The sequence below is a fragment of the Eumetopias jubatus genome, unplaced genomic scaffold (assembly GCF_037043125.1).
Source record: "Eumetopias jubatus isolate StellerSeaLion01/CBP00866 unplaced genomic scaffold, mEumJub1_p1.0 scaffold_4, whole genome shotgun sequence".
Lineage (NCBI taxonomy): Eukaryota > Metazoa > Chordata > Mammalia > Carnivora > Otariidae > Eumetopias > Eumetopias jubatus.
Genome location: NW_028274810.1, coordinates 53,446,551 through 53,469,123, shown reverse-complemented (window position 1 = coordinate 53,469,123; position 22,573 = coordinate 53,446,551). Strand labels below are relative to the sequence as shown.

General features: G+C 37.3%; 1 protein-coding gene across 2 annotated transcripts in view; it reads left to right on the top strand.

Annotated features, from left to right (window-relative positions):
* The window catches only part of LEPR (leptin receptor), a 63,622-nt gene that overhangs the window by 648 nt on the left and 40,401 nt on the right, over positions 1-22,573 (top strand). For both annotated transcript variants that reach the window (XM_028102519.2, XM_028102520.2), the window contains exons 2-4: positions 3,934-4,263; positions 6,397-6,520; positions 21,044-21,252. In XM_028102519.2, the coding sequence (XP_027958320.1) occupies positions 3,934-4,263; positions 6,397-6,520; positions 21,044-21,252 (663 nt within the window). The remainder of the gene's footprint in view (positions 1-3,933; positions 4,264-6,396; positions 6,521-21,043; positions 21,253-22,573) is intronic.

The following is a 22,573-nucleotide window of genomic DNA, read 5'->3' as shown; positions in this document are numbered from 1 at the left end:
CAACACAAAGTACATGAATGCTATATCCGTTGCATTTCTGTCAAAGATGTATATTATCATTCTTCCACGTTTCTGCCCTGTCAGATAAGGAAAACATGACATCTCATTTCAGTTTTATTTACTTGATTATTTGTGAGGTTCAGGACTGTTTACTGACCATTTATATTTCTTTTTTTTTAAAGATTTTATTTATTTATTTGACAGAGACACAGCGAGAGAGGGAACACAAGCAGGGGGAGCAGGAGAGGGAGAAGCAGGCTTCCCGCTGAGCAGGGAGCCCGATGCGGGGCTTGATCCCAGGACCCTGAGATCATGACCTGAGCTGAAGGCAGACGCTTAATGACTGAGCCACCCAGGCGCCCCGACCATTTATATTTCTTATGCAATTTTCTAAATCATGTGCTTTGACCATTTTGTTGCTGGATTTTATTTTCATGAGTTTTCAAAATTTCTAAAATGTCACTGATATTTAGTACTGTATTAGTCAGGGTTCCCCAGAGAAACAGAACCAGGAGAATTTATAGAGAGAGAGAAAGAGATCTATTATAAAGACTTGACTCACAAGATGGTGGAGGTTGGGAAGTCCCATGACTGCAGCTGCTGGCTGGAGAGCCAGGAGAGCTGATGGGATAAGTTCCAGTCTGGATACTGCAGGCTTAAGACCCAAGAAGAGCTGATGTTTCAGTTTGAGTCCAAAGGAAGGAAAAGACTGATGTCAGTCAGGCAGCTGGAGTTCCCTCTAACTTAGCCTTTTTGTTCTATCCAGGTCTCCAATTGATCGATAAGGGCCATCCATGTTAGGGAGGGCAATCTGCTTTTCTCATTTTACTGATTCAAATGTTAAGTTCATCCAGAGCATCCTCACAGACACACCCAAACTACTGTTTGACCAAATGACTGAGCACCCCATGGACCTGGACAAGTGACACATAACCTTAATCATCATAAGCCCCTAACAATTTATTATGTTTTGCAGATTTTTTCTTCCTGCCCGTTGCTTGCTACTTAACTTTGTTTTCTTTTACAGTACAGAAAGTTTATTTATGTACACTAACACCCTTATACATGCGTAGAAACAAGATATGGTGACACTTGAATGTTTTAATTTTAATTTAGTAAATGTAGCATTATTAAATTATAAATGTATATATATCAGATGATAGTCAAAACTAATTCTCTGTATCAAGGAGCAGTTTACGTGGTGGTGGTATGTAAAATATATCACTATGACACAAAATAATGGATTTATTCTCAAATGGGAGGGAGATGCCATTTTAAATGCTATTCCACATTTTAACTGCAGTAGACAATGACAAGTGTAATGTTATAAGAGGATATTATCAAGGGATGACGTTTACATTGAAAATTTCCATCTTGAATACCACCAGAAGAAGAATTGAATGTATACTAGTCTTCCTCCTACCCACTGCAGGAATATCCTCAAGAGAAAGCTTACAGATGATTTTCTAATTTCGTGATTTTAACTACTGTGCACCATAGCATGCTTCTGTTTGAAATTAGTCACCCATTGCCAATGACTTTTTTAAAAAGATTTTATGTATTTATTTGAGATAGAGAAAGAGCATGAGTGGGGGAGGGGGAGGGCCAGAGGGTGAGGGAGAAGCAGACTCCCCGCTGAGCAGAGAGACCGAGGCCTGGCTCCATCCCAGGGCCTGGATCATGACTTGAGTGGAAGGCAGACACTTAAGCAACTGAGCCACCCAGGTACCCCACCAATGACTATTGAGCATACTATTCTCACTTGTTTCTTACTGCATTGTAGAGATATTTTGATTTAAAAAAAAACACAAAAACCTCAAATCATCTAACTTAGGCTGTGTTCCAAGTATTTTAAAATTAAAGTCAGGCTAGGGGCGCCTGGGTGGCTTCAGTTGGTTAAGCGTCTGCCTTCAGCTCAGGTCATGATCCCAGGGTCCTGGGATCGAGCCCCGCATCAGACTCCTCGCTGAGCAAGGAGCCTGCTTCTCCTTCTCCCTCTGCCTGCATCTTGCCCAGCTTGTGCTCTCTCTCTCTATCAAGTGAATAAATACAATCTTAAAAAAAACCTAAAGTCAGGCTATTTTTAACAAAACCCATTTTATCTGGCAACCATATTGGGAGATTATCCAGCTGTCTACCTGTGTGTTCTAAGCATCTCCTTGGCTAATCCAATCTGAAGGTGCTCTTACGAGTTTCTCTACAAGTCTTCCTTGTGCATACTGTTCATTCTCCTTGTAGCCATCTATATATTTACAGAAAATACCCAGCATAACTCCACTATTAACAGAGTCAAAAACGATGCCACAAGGGACTATCAAAAAGTAACAACATACTCATTCTCTCTTATATTTTCTAATTTTTATTAGGCTCCACTCAATGTGTTTCACATTGACTTTCTGAAAGGTTTGTTGTTTGATGAAGTTTTGTGAATCAGAAGAGTTCTTGGGATGCTGTTACCATGATAACATATGCCTTCAGATAAAATTCTGGACTCCTGGCTGTTTAGGGTTCATCTGGAGGGAAAGAAATATTGTTTGCAAAAGCATGCAAAATAGAACTATCTTTTAATTAAACTGATTCAATAGTTGCTATGTCTATGACATTAATTATTACATTTTACATTTCAAATACTTCTTTGAGGATTTTAGGCTCATTTCAGTTCAGCCAAATGAATATTCCATGTGCAGCTAGAAAATGTGCTTTTAATTAACACCAACAAATATTCATAGTTTTGTAAAATCAAAGAAATGGCCTATTTTTATTGACATGTGCTAGTTTCAGAAATGTATGTTAGAAAGATGAAGTCCAAAGGAACACAATTGTAATGAGGAGTCACTTTTGGTGATATTATGATACCTAATTGTTATCAGTGTGGGCGGAGTATTAGTCATGTTAATGATGTTTGCTTTAATTTTTGCATCTGATACATTTTTATGTTAGTTTGTTTTTATGGAGAAGTTTAGAAATCAAACTTTAACAGTCATTACCTATATATTGTTTAGATATTTTCATATATATTAGCTTTATGATTTAAAACATTTTTTGTGAATTGATTTTTTAACAATTGCTATTTTCTTACATTTTTACATTTACCCTAATTCTTCAGAATTCTCATTCCATGAAAATCCATGCAAAATTCTCCGAATTCTGCTTTGGTTTGTATGTGAGGCAACAGGGCTGTTGAATTGTATGAGTAGCTTGTAAAAGAAAGAATTAATGAGAATTAATTATTATTTAATTCTCAAACAATTACTTATTAAAAAAACAAGTACCACTTTTGAGAATTTTTTGGGTATGAGATTATATAATTATTCTTAATTTTTATATGTAGAAAAAGTGAGAATTGTCTTTAATCAGCAATGGAATATTCCTGTCATTGTACATTGATTCTTGGAGAGTGCATTAAAGCCATGTCTTAGACGTGTCATATATCTGAGGATCATGGGTAGATTCAAGAGATTATCCAGCTGTCCTGATACCGAAGAAAAACCCTTTCTAAAAACACTTGTAGTGCTAACATTTTGGTATTATTTTCTTTGAGAAATATTAAAACAGCACTTTAATATTTGCTTATATAATTGCACATCCAGATATTTCCTGCTTATACTGGAAGTTCATTAGAATAATTTTTTTAGAAAAAGCAATTGAAATATTTAGCTATAATTTTTTCATTAAAATATAAATATAGAAGGCTAGATTAATCAGGAAAATGAAGCATGAATTTCCAAAAAGAGGTGCTAATGGATGAAGTTATCTCAGTAAATTAATGTACCTTCCATTGTATAATGGAAGCACAGAGCTCTGCATCAGGCACAGACTGAACAAGTAGAAATTTGAATAATTGAGCACTACCTGGTTTAATCTTAGATACTTCCTATTTATGTCTTAGTCAAAATGATTGTTTTTCTGTGTGTCTTTTTAATATCCTAACAGAATTTATTTATTTGACAACTGCATTTAACTTGGCATATCCAATCACTCCCTGGAGATTTAAGCTGTCTTGCATGCCAACAAATACAACCTATGACTTCCTCTTGCCAACCGGAATCTCAAAGAATACTTCCAATTTGAGTGAACATTATGAGGCAGTTGTTGAAGCTAAATTGAATTCGAGTACTACCTACTTTTCTAACTTATCTTCCAAAACAACTTTCCACTGTTGCTTTTGGAGCAAGGAAGATAAAAACTGTTCTGTACATGCAGACAACATTGAAGGGAAGGCATTTGTTTCAACAGTGAATTCTTTAGTTTTTCAACAAATAGGTAAGTATATTGATGTTCCAAGCATTACCTATTAACTGTTTTAAACAAAATGTTTTCATTCTCTGAAACCTGTATGAAATAGATGTAATATGGATGGGATTCTTAATACATTATCATCATTTTGTATTAGTAATAAAATTATGATTCATCATGTGACCAAACTAATGAGCCCCAAATTATTTTATATCTTATAAAAATGCAATGAGGGAACTCTTTTTACCTATAAATCCGTTTCTTGTAATCTTCTAAATTTGCTTTAAAATAGAAAAAGCACACCTCATTTTGTTGAGTAGATAAAATATTCAAAATATTCAACTGTTGGGTGTGCCTGGGTGGCTCAGTAGGTTAAGCGTTTGCCTTCGGCTCAAGTCATGATCTCAGGGTCCTGGGACTGAGCCCCTTGTTGGGCTCCCTGCTCAGTTGCGGAGTCTGCTTCTCCGTCTCCCTCTGCCTTTCCCCCACCCCGGCTCGTGTTCTCTGTCTGTCTGTCTGTCTGTCTCTAATAAATAAATAAAATCTTTAAAAAATATTCAACTGTTGAATTAAGTTTTAAAACACTTATGAATAATATTTGTCCAAGTGAGGAATCTCTCTGTAGCTGATTATATATTTTAAATCAAGGGGTATTTTGTTGTTTAAGTATAATGCATACTGAATGTGGCTAGGGTAGTTAGTAATTCTGCATTTGGAAATCAAAACCAAAAAATTGTTTCCAAGCCTTCTGGAAAAGCTAACAGAGCAGAATCAATTGATTCAGCAATACAAAGAGACCTACAATATGAAAACAGAGACACACATAAGTATAGCACTCCTATAAAGGGTTAATCAGAATTTCTCACTCTCAACATTATTAACATTTTGGGCCAGACAATTCTTGGTTATGGGGGGCCTTTCTGTGCATTGTAGGATATTTAGCAACATCCCTGGCTTCTGCCTCTTAGCTACCAGTAGCTCCTTCCCCAAAACATATCTCTGAACACTGTCAGATGCCCCTGAGGGCCAAGTTGCCCCTGGTTGAGTATCACTGATTAGATGGAAGAAACATTCCAGTTTATTGAAATCAGCTTAGGAATAAGAATAAAGCATAAATATACAATAAAATGAGAGTTTTAAAACAAGTTAGTAGTAATAACTCCTAGTGTCTCCAAATGATTCTATGGCCATTAATTAATACAATTCATTTAATATTAAATGAGGCATTTTTTTTTCATTTGTAGGGGAACTTAGCCATTTGGTGATTATTAAATATACCAAGGATGAATTTAATAAGTCAGGGCCTTTGTGATGAGCTTTGAAACGATCAAAAAATGTTAGTACTTTCTTCAGTTTTCAAGAGGAGTGATTATGATGCTGTAGATTTAAATTTTACACATAAATAAAGCTTGCATAACTAGTCACTTCTTAGTGAGTTTAACTAAAATTAGTAGGTTAAATGATGGTTACTGAGGATTTCAACTGATTATTCTACCAGGCATGCTGTTTACTTCATAAGGGCTCAACAGTGTTGTAAAATGCCTACCAGCTAGAAATCCTTCAGGTTTGGGGAAATATGTTAGCACTGTTTTAGGTTAGCCATTATTTCTAGTTTTTGCTATTCTTGCTTTTTAAATTACAAATCACCAATAATTTATTACCAGGTGAGTTTTTCAGTGCATGGTGAAGTATACTTGCATCAGTTGTATTTGGGGACTATAATATTACAATGACAAGAATTTAAGACATGAATCATAGTTCACATGTGAATCACTGTGCTTTTATTGCTAAAGCAGACACATAAATACTGCTCCACATTTGCTGGTACCTTGATATTGAATATTTTCTTTTCTCCTGGAAAGCAAGCATGAACTGAGCTAGGTGACTTTTGAGGTCTTTTTGTCCTACTTAAGTAGTTCAAGATTTAAAAAAAGAAAAAGTTTGAGAATTTAACTGTCTTATTTTACCTAAAAGGAAATGGGGGGCCTCAGGAGCTAGGTGACTTGGGCAGATACATACCACTGGTTAGAGCTGGTTTTTTTCTCTTAGAATAGGTAATGGAAATTGTATCAGAATACTGGTAAATTTAATTTAGTTCTTCTCTTTCACTGAGTTGTTCAGAATGTTTTTCAGATTTAATGTAGTTTATTTTTAATTCAGGTGCAAACTGGAACATACAGTGCTGGATGAAAGAGGACTTGAAATTATTCATCTGTTATATGGAGACATTATTTAAGACTCCTTTCAATACTTATGACCTTAAGGTCCACCTTTTATATATTCTGTAAGTACCAAATAAATTAATTTGGAAATTTCTACAACACAATTTTTTTTTAATGCAAGAGCTTTCGTATACAGAAGTGGATTATGAAAGCTCTCCTCTCTTTATATTTCCTTTTGTATGTATGTACATTTCTAGAAGGCAGTTTTATATATACTTTTTTTAAAAGATTTTTATTTGTTTATTTGACAGAGACACAGCGAGAGAGGGAACACAAGCAGGGGGAGTGGGAGAGGGAGAAGCAGGCTTCCTGCCGAGCAGGGAGCCCGATGCGGGACTTGATCCCAGGACCCTGGGATCATGACCTGAGCCGAAGGCAGACGTTTAACGACTGAGCCACCCAGGCGCCCCAGTTTTATACATTTTTCATGCAATATTCATCTCTATTAGGTTTCCTCTTTGCTCCTCCTGTTGATTAAGGTAGCAAGCCACTGCAGTTATGAATGGGCATATATTCTGAAAGAAGGATGAACTCAGTTCAGGCGTCTTAGATATTTGAGTGAGGGGAAAAACTTATTATACATTTCTTTTTCAGGTAGATTTTTTTTTCTCATCTTTGCTCATTTTATTAGCTTAAAAATATAAGTGCTCAATATTTATTTGTGCTGGCTAGAGAGCCAAGATGGTGGTTTTACATAGCCATACACTTATAATTCCAGCTAAGACATCATTCAAGTTTTCTAAAAACTCTAGTGATATTACATATCATTTCTATGTGAATTTTAGTTCTTTAAAATTTTTTTCTAATTCTTTTCTGTGATGCTTAAGGAGAAAGGGACTAATTTCTTTCAGTTCTATAGTTTTTGAGATCATACCATTGAGGGGTGATGTGCTAGAAACTGTCCATATAAACATGAGTCAAGATAGGAAGTAGAATGGTGGTTACCGGGGACTAAGGGTGGGGGTAATGTGCAGAGTTTCAGTTTGGGAAGGTGAGAAGAGTTCTGAAGCTGGATGGTGGTGATGATTACCCGACAGTGTGAATATACTACTGTCACTGGACTGTATGCTCAAAATGGTAAATTTTATGTTATGTAAATTTTAAGTAAAATAATTATATTAATTATATATTTAAAACAATCATATTTTAAATTAAAATAATTTATTTTTTAATTTAAATTCAATTAGCCAGCATGTAGTACATCCTTGTAAATTAAAATAATTTTAAAAAAGAAACTTAAAGATGTTAAAAAAAGAAGAGTTATGATCTCTGTCTTGGAGGCATCAGAGGCTAGTGGTTGGGGCAGATATGCACATGGCTTCAGTTTTAGTGGTTACTGTTGTATGTTGGGTAGGAACATGAAACCGTGGGAGCACAAGATTGCTGTGGAAGCCTTAGGTGGGGTCTAGTGCCGCTGAATTCTAGATAACTCTGGAAGCCCCTACTAGCCCCTGCTTCTTTGTGCAATTCTCTTTAGGGCCAAGGTCCAGAATGGGACTATCTGGTGAGAACGTGCTCCTAGCCGCCACTGTTTGAGCTGTACGAAATGTTAGATTTTCCAGACAAATGCTGGGCAGCCAGGAAACCTTGATACATGTTCACAACAGAAATGACTGAGCTATAGATCTCTAGAGGCCCACAATGTAACAGGTTGTAAAGTGGGAAGGTTGGAGTAATAATTGGTAAAGCACAGCCAAGGGTGGACATTTAAAGGACAGGAAAGAATGAGCTTATTTCTAGTCTGTAGTTCATGACCCAGCAAGGGGAGAAAGGTTGAAGATAGGGTGGGAGGGGACCCATTCAAGATCTATGACTGAGAGTGAATATGTAAATAAGCAAGTTCCAGGAAAAGAGCACAGATGGAAGGTTCATCTCAAGATGAAGGAGGCTCACTTCAACTGTAAGTAATGAGGAAAGAAAGGAAGCGCTCTTTTGGATGGAGATATATTTGAAGTTTGGAGTAGAAAATTTCCTGCTTTATTGAGCAAAATAGATTTTAGCTCAGACAAAAGAATTCCTTTGCAATGTAGCACATTCCTACGAAGACCTAAATATTTTGGATGGTGATCAGAAATTCTCTGGGTGCCTATTCAAGATAATTTCAAACATTATCAGGAAGCTAGGGCAGTGTGCTTGGGGTTAAAGCACTGTGGCTATGTGTAAGGATTTAAATTTTATTATGTATAGGTTATAGTTATGTCTTGAGGTATGCATTTTCAGAAAAAGACACACATGAATATGTCAGAACATTACAAAATTGCGTAGTAACTTACCTACAGCTGAGAATTTTCACTTCACTTTACTCGGCCAAGTAGCCACTGGTCTGTTCATCTAAATTGTCAGACCCAGAAAAATGAGAAAATAATGATACATTAACTAGATTTTTAACTTGCTCATATGATGAATTTAGCAGATTCTTTTGACCTGCTTTTATTTTATTATTATTATTATTATTATTATTATTATTATTATTATTATTTTTAGAGAGGGAGAGAGAGAAGGTGGGGGAGGTACAGAGGAAGAGGGAGAGAGAGAATCTTTTTTTTTAAAATATTTTATTTATTTATTTGACAGAGAGAGAAACAGGAGAGAGGGAACACAAGCAGGGGGAGCGGGAGAGGGAAAAGCAGGCTTCCCGCCAAGCAGGGAGCCCGATGCGGGGCTCGATCCCAGAACCCTGGGATCATGACCTGTGCCAAAGGCAGACGCTTAATGGCTGAGCCACCTAGGGGCCCCAGGGAGAGAGAATCTTAAGGAGGCTCCATGCCCAGCATGGAGCCCGACTCAGGGCACCATCTCACGACCCTGAGATCATGACCTGAGAGGAAATCTTAACTGACTGAGCCACCCAGGCTCCCTGACCTGCCTTTATTTTGAACTCAGGTTTTTAAAAATATCAGCACAGGAAAACTTATCATAATTGCATGCAATTTGAGAAACATTGTGGGGTTTTTTTCTCCCCCCCACCACATTAATTGTTCTCTCCTTTATACAATTTGGTTAATATGTCCATTTTACCCATTGTTACATGCTGTTTCTGTCCTGAATTCTGTTGTGTGCATCTTTGGGCACTATGTCTCCAAATAATTTAAATAAGAAATTTCATATTAGGAGGAAGAGATGGTCAATATAATGAACAAGACCTCCATGGGAGGGAAAATCCATAAAGGTGGTTACTGTAAGAAGAATTTTTAAATCAATATCCCCTTCTCCAGACATTAGAGAATTCTTGAGAAATCTTTCAAATGCTTCCATGTGTAAATAAGTATGTTTTTTAAAGGAACTAAAACCTAATGTTTATAAGGGATTTAAAGCCCTATAAATATGTCCTGTAAGGGAAAACATTGTTTGAGCTCAGATATTAATGTTTGTAGAGAATCCAAAAGGAGAGCTACCATAGAAATGTGCTATTTATAACTGCTTTATCTTTGACCTGGAAGAGAAATCCTTTTCTTCCATTATGAGATGTCTACTGTGCACACCAGCTACTGAGCTGAGGGTGGGCAACCATGTTGAACAGCTCAGACACAGCCCTTGCCCTCCTGGAGCTAACAGTGAAGACGAGGGGCATAACAAAGTTTGAAAACACTTTGGTGAAATAAACACAGGGACTTGTGAAAACATATACAGACAGGCAGCAGAAGTATCTGTCTGGATTACGAGGGGACACAGGAGGAACCAGGTAGAGTGAGGAGCATTTGCAAGGTCCCACAGTCACATCTGAACATTTGAGGACATGAAAAGGTAAGCCTGCTTGGGTTATAAAGCTGGGGAATGGTGAGAAGTGGAGATGGATGAGTAAGTAAGGGTCATCCAAGGGGTTTGGACTTCTGTAACTGTTAACCCCTGCTTTACTTTTTCTCTTTACTATTCCCCCATCAGCATTCTTGGTGATTTCCATGTCCATATAGATGATCTTCAATTTCTTGAAGGCTTTACTTTCCCTATTCTTGTTTCTTCACCCCATCTAGTTCTCCCATTCTCGTGGACCTACTCCAGACCTTGCCATTACTGGTAGGCATGCTCTGTCTGTAATTTCAGTTTCAAGGATCCCACTCTCTGACCATCTCCCCTTCCTCTTAACCTTAGGCTTATTCCCTCTATTACCTCAACCTCAGGAATAATTCTCTGTGTTTCTTGGCTCTGCCTTCTGAGTTTCTTTTTCCTGAAGGGCTGCACATCTCTGCAATGGGGGGTGGGGGGGAGTGTTCCTCAGCATGCCTCCTGTCAGCACAGTTTGGGAATCCAATGGCTTCGTTTCATTTTGTACCCTTTCAGTCTGAGCTAGTAGTGTTTCTGCTACCGTGTTCTCTCACAAGAACACACAGCCTTCTGTGAATCTCACTGGGGTTCACCCCATTAGATGAAAGCCTGAAGATCTCTTAGAGATAAGCCCTCCTCTACCTTCTCTTTGATCTTTGCTTGGAAGCCATTTTCTAGTGGTGACATCTTCGCCATCTCGAGCGGCTAGGCATCTCGCAGCTCTCAACTCTTGGTTTCTTTTGTTTAACAGCCCTTTGCTTAATGTGTATCTCTCCTCTTGTGGTAAGAAGAAACCAAGAGGCCACCTTCAAACACCTGCCTGGCAATTTCCTGCAGCAGATCGCCCAGTTCAGGAGGCACACACTATGTGCGACTTAGCTTTCTGCCTCTACATAAGATTCTCTTTCCTCCAGTTTCCAGTCCACGTTCCTCACTTCCTCTTGTGCCCTCACTGACGGTATCCTCAAACTCCACATTTCCACTCGAGTCTATTCAAGGCAATTTAGGCCTTCTTTAGCATGCTTCTCCAAATTGTTCCAGCCTCTGGTTCTAAAGCCACCTGGTTCTAAAGCCACTCCCACATTTTTAGGTGTATTTGTATGGCAGCATCCCATTTCCAGGTACCAATACCTGCCTTGGTTATCTGTGCTGTATAATAAGCTACCTCAAGTTTAGTGGCTTAAAACAACAATCATTTATCATCTCACAGGCCATGTGGGTCAGGAATCCAGGTGCAGCTTAGCTGGGGACATGTGCCTCGAGGTCTTTCACAAGGTTGCAGTGAAGATGTCAGCTAGAACTGCAGTTATTTCAAGGTTTAATTTCAGGAGAATCTGTTTCTGGGCTTCCAAGTTCCTCATGGGCCATTGGATGGAAGGCCTTAGTTCCTCCCTGGCTGGGACTGGAGGTCTCCTTCATTTGCTTATCATGTGGATTTCTCTATAGGGTACACTACAACCTGGCTGCTGGCTTCCCTGAGAGAGAGCCAGAGACACTCCCTGATGACCTTGATTTTGATTTTCAGCAGGAAAACAGGAGCAGGGGAGAGGTTCTCTTATAATTGCTTTCTCACCTAAACCTACTAGCCTGCTCATATCAGTGCCCACACGGTTTCCTTCTCTTCTTTAATCATGGTTGAGTTCTCTGTGCTCCAATCTAAAGCGAACACTTTCTCATGTGTTTTGAGTCCATCCCCTGTAGTTTACTCAAGGACTTGGCGCTTGCAATTATCCCCTCTCTTTCTTGCATTATCAAGTTTTCTTCTCAGTTGATAACACAGATCACACATTCCATCAAGTCACCACCCCATTTCACTGCTTTCTTTAAAGAAAATAAAGTTTTGAATGATTTGAATATATTATATTTTCAGAAGTTAATTATAAAGTCAACAGAAATGGCTTCTGGCCATTTTTGGGAATAATACAGTCTGGGATTACTCTTCTGTCGTAAACAACTAGAGAATTTGATAAAATGTAAGAAACATCTACTTCCAGATATGGGACAAAAGCCGAACAGATCTGTGATTCCTAAGGAAAGGAAACAAAGTGAGTCCTGAATTAGTCTTTCTGGACTAGAGGCAATTTCCAGAACCTGGCACAGGGCTGGGAAACTCAAGTGGAGCCCAGTGACATTGCTGGATCAAGGAAACAGAGATAGGAGTTCAGAGAGTGTAAGGAGGCTTGAATTTGTGGGGCAGAGTATAGAAGCAGGGAGTTCACAGAATTAGTACTGGGGTCCCCTTGACTGATTACCAATCTGCCCATGATGTTGGGTAAGAAACACTAAGTTGGGCAAGAAACACTAGGAAGAGAACAATTCTCTAAAGTTACATAGGACCAGGAATAATTAAGTTTCTATCAGGCAGATTGGTGAATATCAATGACAGTCAGTAGAAACCCCATAATAGCCACATTCTAAAAGTGGGGCCAAATTAGCCCTAGAGTCAAGGCTACTCTCTCCGCAAAAAAACTTGAAAGAAAAAAGGTTCAAACTGGTGCCTAAGTAACTTAACTGCCTGCCAGAACAAAGTCCAACATTCTTTAAAGCAAAACAATACAATTCAACACCCAAAAATGTAATATTCACAATGTCTGGCATCTAGTAAAAAAATACTACACATGTGAAGGAACAGAAAATGTAACCCCTAGCCAGGAGGAAAAAAAAAATCCGTCAATAGAAACAGATCCAGAAATGACAGGAATAATAAAAGTAGCAGGCAAGGATGACATTACAATGCTCCACATGCTCAAGGATATAAAGGAAAACATGAACATGAGGAGAGAAATTACGTGGGTAGCATTGTTTCTGGACCCTCTCAGCTACAGAGCTAGTTACATGTATGTGTACATGCAATACACACATGATGTATATGTATATATAATATGCAAAAATCTATATTTCTATATCTCTGTATATACATATATTAAAAGCATGTATTCATACTAATATCTCCCATTTTTTAGGATTGACTTTTTTATTTGAGAGCAAGAAAGTGAGAGAGTTGGTGGGGAGCAGAGGGAGAGGGAGAGAGAGAATCTCAAGCAGACTCCCCACTGACCATGGAGCCTAACCCAGGGCCTGATCTCACGACCCTGAGATCATAACCTGAGCCTAATCCAAGAGCCTGACACTCAACCAACTGAGCCAACTGGGTTCCCATAATATCTCTCATTTTAGCCCAAAATCATAGGATCCATTCTAGCCTTTTTTCTTTCTTCCTTTCTTCCTTCCATCCCCTTTCTCCCCTCCACTCCCCCCCCCTCCCCTTTCCTCTCCTCTTTCTCCCCCACCCTTTCCTTTCCCTTTTCCCTCCCCCTCCCTCTTTCTTTTCTCTCTCTCTCTCTCTCTCTTTTTTTTTTCCAGCAATAAGAAACCTGGCTTCCCTTTCCCACAATATCTAACCCATTTGCTTAGTCCTAGAACACATGTAAAGTAGTTTTGGAATTGCTAAGCTACACTTCTGTGAAAAACAACCATACCAACTAGAGTACAATATTTGTCTACACTCATTTTGCCTTTGCTAAGGCTAAAGGTTACATGATCAAAACACTATGTTCCAAATTTTTAATTAGGCTTTCCCTCCCCCGGGGCACCTGGGTGGCTCAGTCGTTAAGTGTCTGCCTTCAGTGTAGGGTCCTGGGTCCCAGGGTCCTGGGATCGAGCCCCACATCGGGCTCCTTGCTCAGCCGGGAGCCTGCTTCTCCCTCTCCCACTTGCCCTGCTTGTGTTCCCTCTCTAGCTGTCTGTCTATCTCTCTCTGTCAAATAAATAAAATTAAAAAAAAAAGATTCCCCTCCCCCTCTACCCATGTGGTTATACTATTAACTTGATATACTTTAAGGTTCATTTGTTTTGTTTTCTTCTTTTCTTTTTCTTTTTTCTTTCTCCCTTTCATACTTGTTGATTTTCCATTTGTTTGGTAATATCTTACATCTGAAGAGTACTTCGTATTTTACAAAATGCCTCTTAAACTTGTCTCCTTGATGAGATTTATCTAGGCCATTACTTCTCATTTGGGCCTGATTCATGAGATCTGGAGTAGAGCCAGTAATTTGCATTTTTATGAAGTTCCGGAGGATGCTGATGCTAGTGGTTTGGGGATAACTCTTTGAGAACCAATGTATGGCTCTTATTGAAAACAGGTTCCTTAGTCCCAGACCTGCTGAATTCTCCATGAAGGGTCTAGCAGTCTATTTTTAACAAGGCTCCAGGTGATTCTGATCATGAGACTAGTCTGGGATACTAATTTGGTCTTTGAAATTTGGGGGATTGGCAAAGTAGATTTTTTGGGTAACATTTGTATAGATTACCAGTCTGAGATTTAAAATAAGTGACTTGATCAAATGATATACAAAACTAATACTGTTTTAAACAATTCCCATGTATTCATTTGTCCACCATGGTTTGCTCTCAGTTTATGTCACAGTTATGAACTTGCATGGAGCCCATTTGATGTTATTCCTGTAATAACTTAGCATAGATCTTTGCTTAGGTAAGTTTTAATATATTCGTAGAAAAATAATTCTGGGAACAAATAATATGACCAAAGGTCAGAGGATCGAATGTGCTCTCTGTATAAACTACTGTGTCTATCAAAAATGAAATTTTGGTACTAAATATTTATATATCTAACTTCTGAGTAGAAAAATTGCCCAAATGATAAAATTTGCAAAGAAGCTAAATTTAAAATTTGAGAAATGCTTTGTTTTGTTTTATTTTACTATTTTCACTTTTAATAAAGTTTGCTCACATATAGAGAGATTAAATAGAGGCACTGAATTTGTGTGTGTGTGTGTGTGTGTGTGTGTGTGTGTGTGTTGGCAAGGTATAAGATACTTTGCTGCATAAAAATTTTTCAAGGATTTCAGAAGTTCTTAAGTTTTAATTATTTTAAGCCAATGTATCTCCTTTCTTATTTTTAAAATTTTTATTTTCATTTTAATCCTTATGCTTTAAAATTATCAAAATTTAGAGTGCTGTTTGATGTTCACAAATACTTAAGACTTCTTTTCAAAGGTAAAAGAAGATCTAATGTTGACTTTGACAAGTAACAAGGCTCCTGTATTCCAGGTTTCATACAAACTTTGCAGTTTATGCTCTCATAAATATGAGAAATATCTCATGTTTTCTTCAAGGAAAAGTAATTGAATTGATCCTCTAATTCTTTAAAGTTCTGATGTATGGAAGTGTTAAGATGATTCAGATTATAATTCTTTTTTAGTTGTGGCCACTAGTGTATTAATCCCCTAAATAAAATAATAAAGTGGCCACAGTAACAGGGAAATTTGTCTTATGATAATAAGACGTCTTGGGTGTAAGGAAGTGAGCAAGGAACATGGAAGCACAATACTTCAGACTAGTTTCAGGTCCACATTGTCTCTGAGCCTCACTTTCTCGCTTATAAAGTAGGTGATATTAGTTCCCTGATAAGGTATTTTGAAAATTAAATTAGTGATTCCCAAGGTGTATATGTAAATTGTAAATATGCTATACAAGGAAATGTGATGATATATTTAATGTGGATTTTCTATTTTTGTGTCCTTTGTCCATCAAGTTCCCACCAGTAGGGAGTACAAAATGTTTCTGGCCAATAGCTAGGATTGAAAATTTTTTCTTTAAGGGCCAGATAGCAAATATTTCAGACTTTGCAGGCCATATGGTCTTTCTTCCAACCTTGCAGTCATAGTTAATATGTAAATGAATAACCATTACTGTGTTCATGGACACGGAAATTTGGAATTTTATGCAATTACCATGTATCATGGGACATTCTTCCTCTTTTTTTTTTTTTAAACCACTTGAAAATGTGAGAAACCATTCTTAGCGCACAAGCTGTACAAAAAACAGGTGTATTTGGCCTGTGGGCTGTAGTTTCCTCACCCCTGTGTAGAACATTTGAAAATTAGTTTTAGATTGATTCTTAGAGTTTTACAATGAGAATATCTGTTGGGGTGGTTTGGGAAATTTCTGAATGGAGATGCCTTTAAGAAAGAATCACAATTAATGAATTACTAGAATAAACACGTATATTACATATAGTCATTATTATAAATATATAGTATGTATGTTTTCTTTGTGTATATTGAAATTATAAAGAAATTAACAATGAGATTAATTAAATAGAACACACAACAGTAAAGTGATAGAGAAACCAAATAGTTAATCTAATTGGTAATCAGCCCGATTCTACAAATACCCACTCTATTTAGAAAAAATGGCATTGACAAGACCATCTACAGTAAGACGGTATAATTCTAACTTTTCTTTTTGTTTTAAAAAAGAAAAATATCACTAGAATTTTCTGTCCTTTAGAAAGCATTAGTGAAGAATGTATGCTTTATTTTCTGTTCTATTTTTGCTGTAAAATTTGGGAGTTCTTCAATCAAAGCATAATACTGTACAGGCATATTTCTGACATAAAAGACCCCAATTTACTCAATTTGTTCCATACCCTTTTCATAAAAGCCTTTATTTTAATACTTAAAAAATACCTAAAAGGCATAGTGTGATGTTTTCAAAAAATGACATTTCATTGGCTTTGTAAGATTTAGATAAAATTGAAAATGCTAAGTCATCCCCACTCTAATTCAAAGTGTTATTTTATGGGTGTATGGCACTTTAAAGTTTTCAAAAATACTTTTATGTAATTGTCTTTTATATTTACAACAGCATTATAAAGGGAGATGGTGCAGGCATTTTTCTCTGTTTTATTGATTGTGGAAACCAAGGCTCATAAAGAAGAACTTACCTCTCTATGGTCTTATGGCTCAAAAGCAAATGGAAGGACTTGATATTAAGTCTTGGTGTTAATTTAGTGTGCTTCTAACAATATTATTATCTCTGACACAGTGCCCAGTAGACTGCTTTGCACGTTGAAAGAACTGTAAATGTTGTTTCTTGATTGATTTCTTTTAGGACTAAAGTAATACTGAAGTCTATCTCAGGAAACTTGAAAATCTATCAGAATTCACATTTAATACTAGTGGTGTATGTATGAAAGATTCGGGTCGATTTCGTTTACGTTGTATTTATATGTGAATTCTCAGGTATATGCTAATTAGCAGAGTTTCTAAAGCAGTGCTTTCTCCACACTAATTTTTAATTAGTGTATTTAGCACTTACAGTCTTTTCCCTCCAAAAGGACTGCAGGAATTCTGAAGGCAGTGATCATGTCTAAATATTAATACTCCCTTCCCATCCCCAAGTTCTTTAAAAAAGATAGAGTGGTTTAGATAGAAGGCACAGGTGTTTATGGACAGAATGGGGTGGCTCAAGGAAGACGGGGAAATATTAGTTACCCCTCCCCCCATGACTCCCCCCACCCCAAACAAGTCTTCTTATTTACAGCTAGGCTTAGACTCTCCAGGCAACCATGCAGATTAAAAAAAACAACACTAATAAATCAGAAATAACAACTCTGTGTCTTGGTTGCATTCTATTCACCTTTGTGCCTTGAGTTAGGTAATTCAACCCAGCTAGTTATAGGCAGTCACCCACTTAACGATGGTTTGACTTATGATTTAATGGTGTGAAAGCCATACTCATTCAGTAGAGTTTTGAATTTTGATTGTTTCCCAGACTAGTGATATGTGGTAGGATACTCCCTCTGATGCTGGGCAGCGGCAAGTCCTAGTCAGCCACGTGACCATGAGGGTAAACAACTGATACACTTCCACCATCCTCTCTCTCTCTCTTTTTTTTAACTCTTGGTAAGATATTCAGTAAATTACATGAGATGGTCAACATTTTATTATAAAATAGGCTTTGTATTAGATGATTTTGCCCACCTGTAGGCTAGTGTGAATGTTCTAAGCATGTTTAAGGTAGGCTAGGCTAAGCTATGACATTCGGTAGGTTAGGTGTATTAAATGCATTTCAACTTAGGATATCTCTAATTTGCGATGAGTTTATCAGGAGGTAGCCCATCGTAAGTCAAGGAAAAACTACAATTACTTTTTTTTAAGATTTTATTTATTTATTTGAGAGAGAAAGAGAGCACAAGCAGGGTGGGGCGTGGAAGGGGGGCTGTTGAGCAGAAAGGGAGAAGCAAGCTCCCCGCTGAGCTGGGAGTCCGATGCAGGACTTGATCCCAGGGCCCTGAGATCATGACCTGAGTCAAAGGCAGACGCTTAACCGACTGAGCCACCCAGGCGCCCCTGCAATTACTTTGTAAGGTTAGCTCATTCATTTGTAGGTTTACAGTGTTAGGCAAAGTATTGCTTAAAAAGTTTTTCCTAAATTTTCTTTTTTTGGGTAAACAGCTTTATTGACATAAAATTAATAGACAATAAACTGTACACGTTTACACAGCTTATTATATATTTAAAGCATAAATTGATAAGTTTTTCTATATGAAATCACTCATAAAATCATCACCCTAATAAAGAAAATGAATATATTGCCAATCACAAAATTGCTTCCCGCTCCTTTGTAACCCCACCCACTGCCCCTACCTGTGGTCCCTACCACCCTCATCACCCTCCACTGTCCCCAGGCAATGAATGACCTGCTCTCTGTTACCGTAGGTTACTTTGTATTTTCTAGGATTTTATATAAATGCAATCATACAGTACTTTTGTCACGCTTTCATGCAGCATGATTATTTTGAGAGTTATTAATGTTGTATGCATCCACTAGTAGTTCATTCCTTTCCATTGTGAAGTAGCATTCCATTATATGGATATACCACAATTTGTTTATCCATTCACCTGTTAATGGACATTCGAGTTATTTACAGTTTTTGGCTATTACAAATAAAGCTGCTACAAGTCTCTGTGTTTGTTTGTATATGAGTCTCTGAGAGGACATATACTTTCATTTCTCTTGGATGACCACCTGGGATAGAATGTGTAAATCGTATGGTAGGTGTAATTTTAACAACTTAAAAATTACTAAACTATTTTCCAAAGTTGTATCATTTTACATTCCTACCAGCAGTGGATCAGAGTTCCAATTTCTTCACATCCTTATAATTAATTTTTAAAATTTTAGCCATTCTAATATGTGGATAGTGGTATCATTGTGGTTTTAATTTGCATTTCCTGAATAACAAATGACCTTGGGCTTCTTTTCACATCCTTATTTTCATTCATTTATCTTCTCTAAGTGCATGGTGAAATCTTTGCCTATTTTTAAATTGTATTGTTTGTTTTATTATTATTGAGTTTTGAGAGTTCTTTATATCTTCTGGAGACAAGTCCTTTATCAGATAGATAATTGAGAAATACATTCTCTCAGTCTATGGCTTGTCTTCTTGTTGTTCCATAGTGTCTTACTTTCAAAATCAGAGTTTTCAATCTTGATAAGAATCCAGTTTATCAGTTTGTTCTTTTATGGATCATGCTTTTAGTGTTGCATCTGTGGAAATGTTACCTTACTGAAGGTAACAAATTTTTGTCCCCATGTTCTCTTCTAGAAGTTTTATGGCTTTAGGTTTTACATTTTTTTTTAAAGATTTTACTTATTTATTTGACAGTGAGAGAGAGAGAGAGACAGTAAGAGAGGGAACACAGCAGGGGGAGTGGGAGAGGAAGAAGCAGGCTCTCCGCTGGGCAGGGAGCCTGATGTGGGGCTCGATCCCAGGACCCCGGGATCATGACCCGAGCTGAAGGTAGACGCTTAATGACTGAGCCACCCAGGCACAGGTTTTACATTTGAACTGATGATCCATGTTGAATTAATTTTTGAATCTGGTGTGAGTATGGATTGAAATTTGTTTTGTTTTGCATATAGATATCCCATTGTTCCACATGACTTAATGAAAAGATTACCCTTTCTCCTCAGAACTGCTTTTGCGCCTCTGTAGAAAGAAGCTGGCTGTGCATATAAGTGTTGGTCTCTATTCTGTTCCATTAATCTATTTTTCTGTCTTAATACTAATACTCTGTTGGCTTGATTATTGTGGTTCATTAGCTATAACTCCTTGTTTTATTATTTTAGTGGTTGCTTTAGGATTTATAATATAGGTTTTTAACTTATTACAATCTGACGGATGTACCTCTAAGTAATATCATCACACTTCATGTATAGTATGAGAACATTAAAACTGCACACTTACGTTACGTCTCTCTCCCCCAAGCTTAGAGCCAGTGTCACACATTATACTTCTACCTGTTTTATAAACCCTACACTCCATGGTATTATTTTTGCTTTAAGCAGTCAGTAGATATTTACCCTTTTAAAGTTATTTTCATTTCTTTTTATTTTTGAAGATTTTATTTATTTATTTGAGAGAGAGAAAGTAAGAGGTAGCGAGAGAGAGCATGAGAGGGGAAGAGAGGGAGAAGCAGACTCCCCACCGAGCAGGGAGCCGGATGTGGGGCTTGATCCCAGGGCCCTGAGATCATGACCTGAGCCGAAGGCAGACGCTAAACTGACTGAGCCACCCAGGAGCCCCAGTTATTTTCATTTTTTGTGTGGAATCAGATTTCCATCTGCTGTCATTTCCTTTTTGTCTGGTGGACTTTCTTTCGCACTTTTCATAATGCAGATCTGATCGTGACGAATTCTTTCAGTTTTGGCATGCCTGAGAAAAGCCTTTATTTCATGTTTATTTTGAAAGGTATTTTCTCTGGGTATAGAGTTTTAGGATCAAAATGCTACTTTCCTTTTGGTACTTGGCTATTGCTTCACTCTCTTCTTGCTGCTATTATTTCTAATGGCTAACCTGCTTGAACCCTTATCTTTGCATCTCTGATATAATGTATCCATTTTTTTCTAGATGCCATTTAAGCTGGATGTCCAGAACAGTTCACCTCAGTTTGGATTTTTGTCATGTATTTTTGTCACCTATGCTAATATTTGGCTCTTTCTTTTGCACGTAGGCCTGAAGCGTTAGAAGAGTCACCTCTGGTCCCCCAGAAAGGCCGTTTTCAGATTGTTCAGTGCAACTGCAGTGCTCACGACAGCTGTGAATGCCATGTGCCTGTGCCAGCCGCCAAACTCAACCACACTCTCCTTCTGTATTTGAAAATCACGTCTGGTGGAATAAATTTTCAATCACCTCTAATGTCAGTTCAGCCCATAAATGTTGGTAAGTCATGCATAAAAAATGTATTATATCTAAACACCAGCCACACAAATAGGTTAAACATTGCTTACAAAAATTTTCAATAGGTTCTCTTGCTTTGACCAATGCGGTCAGGACAGCAAATATAGAATTGAGGAGTATTAAAAGCAGCTTCTAGAATGTTTTAAGAGTAGTATAGATGATCTCTGCAGTTGTAACTTGAATTCTTTCTTTTTTAAAGATTTACCCATTTATTTTAGAGAGAGAGCGAGAGAGCAGGCATGAGTAGGGGGAGGGGCAGAGAGAGACTCTTCAAGCGGACTCCCCACCGAGCACCGAGCCTGATGAGGGGCTTGATCCCATGACCCATGAGATCATGACCTGAGCCAAAACCAAGAGTCAGACACTTAACTGACTGAGTCACCTAGGCACCCCTTAAATTCTTTCTTAAAAATAGTTTTTCTTTTAATCCTGGATCTAATGGATATGTATCGTTTGGTTGTTACTTTTTCACTTCTCAGATAACAGTTTCTGAAAATAATTAGGGGCTTGTTTTTACCTTTATTTATTTATTTTATACCTTTACTTATTCCTTCAATAAATATTTCTTAGAAGCTCATGTGTGTCAGCCACTGACCTCAGAGCTGGGGAAACATTGGTGAATGAGACAAAGTTCTTGCCTCATAAGCCGGAGACAACCAATAGTGAGCAGAGAGAAACAATAAAAAAGTAAAACACCTACATAATTTGCTATACAAATCTGATTATAATAAAAACTCAAATAATAGGTAGTGTCCCATATTCTTAATGCATAGATTCCCAGTTTCTTTTGATCAACTTGAACATACGATTACAAATGTGAATAATACAGGCAATGTTCACTTAAAGTATTTAATTTATTAACTCTGTTTTGTGTGTGTATGTATTTTATATATAATATAAAATGAAACAGTGTTACTATTTTCCACTTATATTTCTTGAAACCATTATATACCAACTCTTTACATGCATCTTGGCATCGTTGTTTTTGACATCACTAGAGCCAGTTTTCCAGGGATCTCATACACAGTTTTCCACACAACTTGACCTTCACTTCTTTCTAAGTTACTGGGGATATGCCACTATTTGAATCTCCATATGACATTGTATTTTAACATTAGGACGTTCAAATAATTTGTCCTCTAGGGATATATTTGTAGTCTCTGCAACATAATTACAATGACGTCCAAGCAATTCTGTCATGAAGTTATAGCACAGGAAAAATATATATAAAATTTATAAAATATCATTATGTTCTCTTTTTAAAACTAATTCTGTCAGGTGATTTTTAGAAGGATTTAGAACC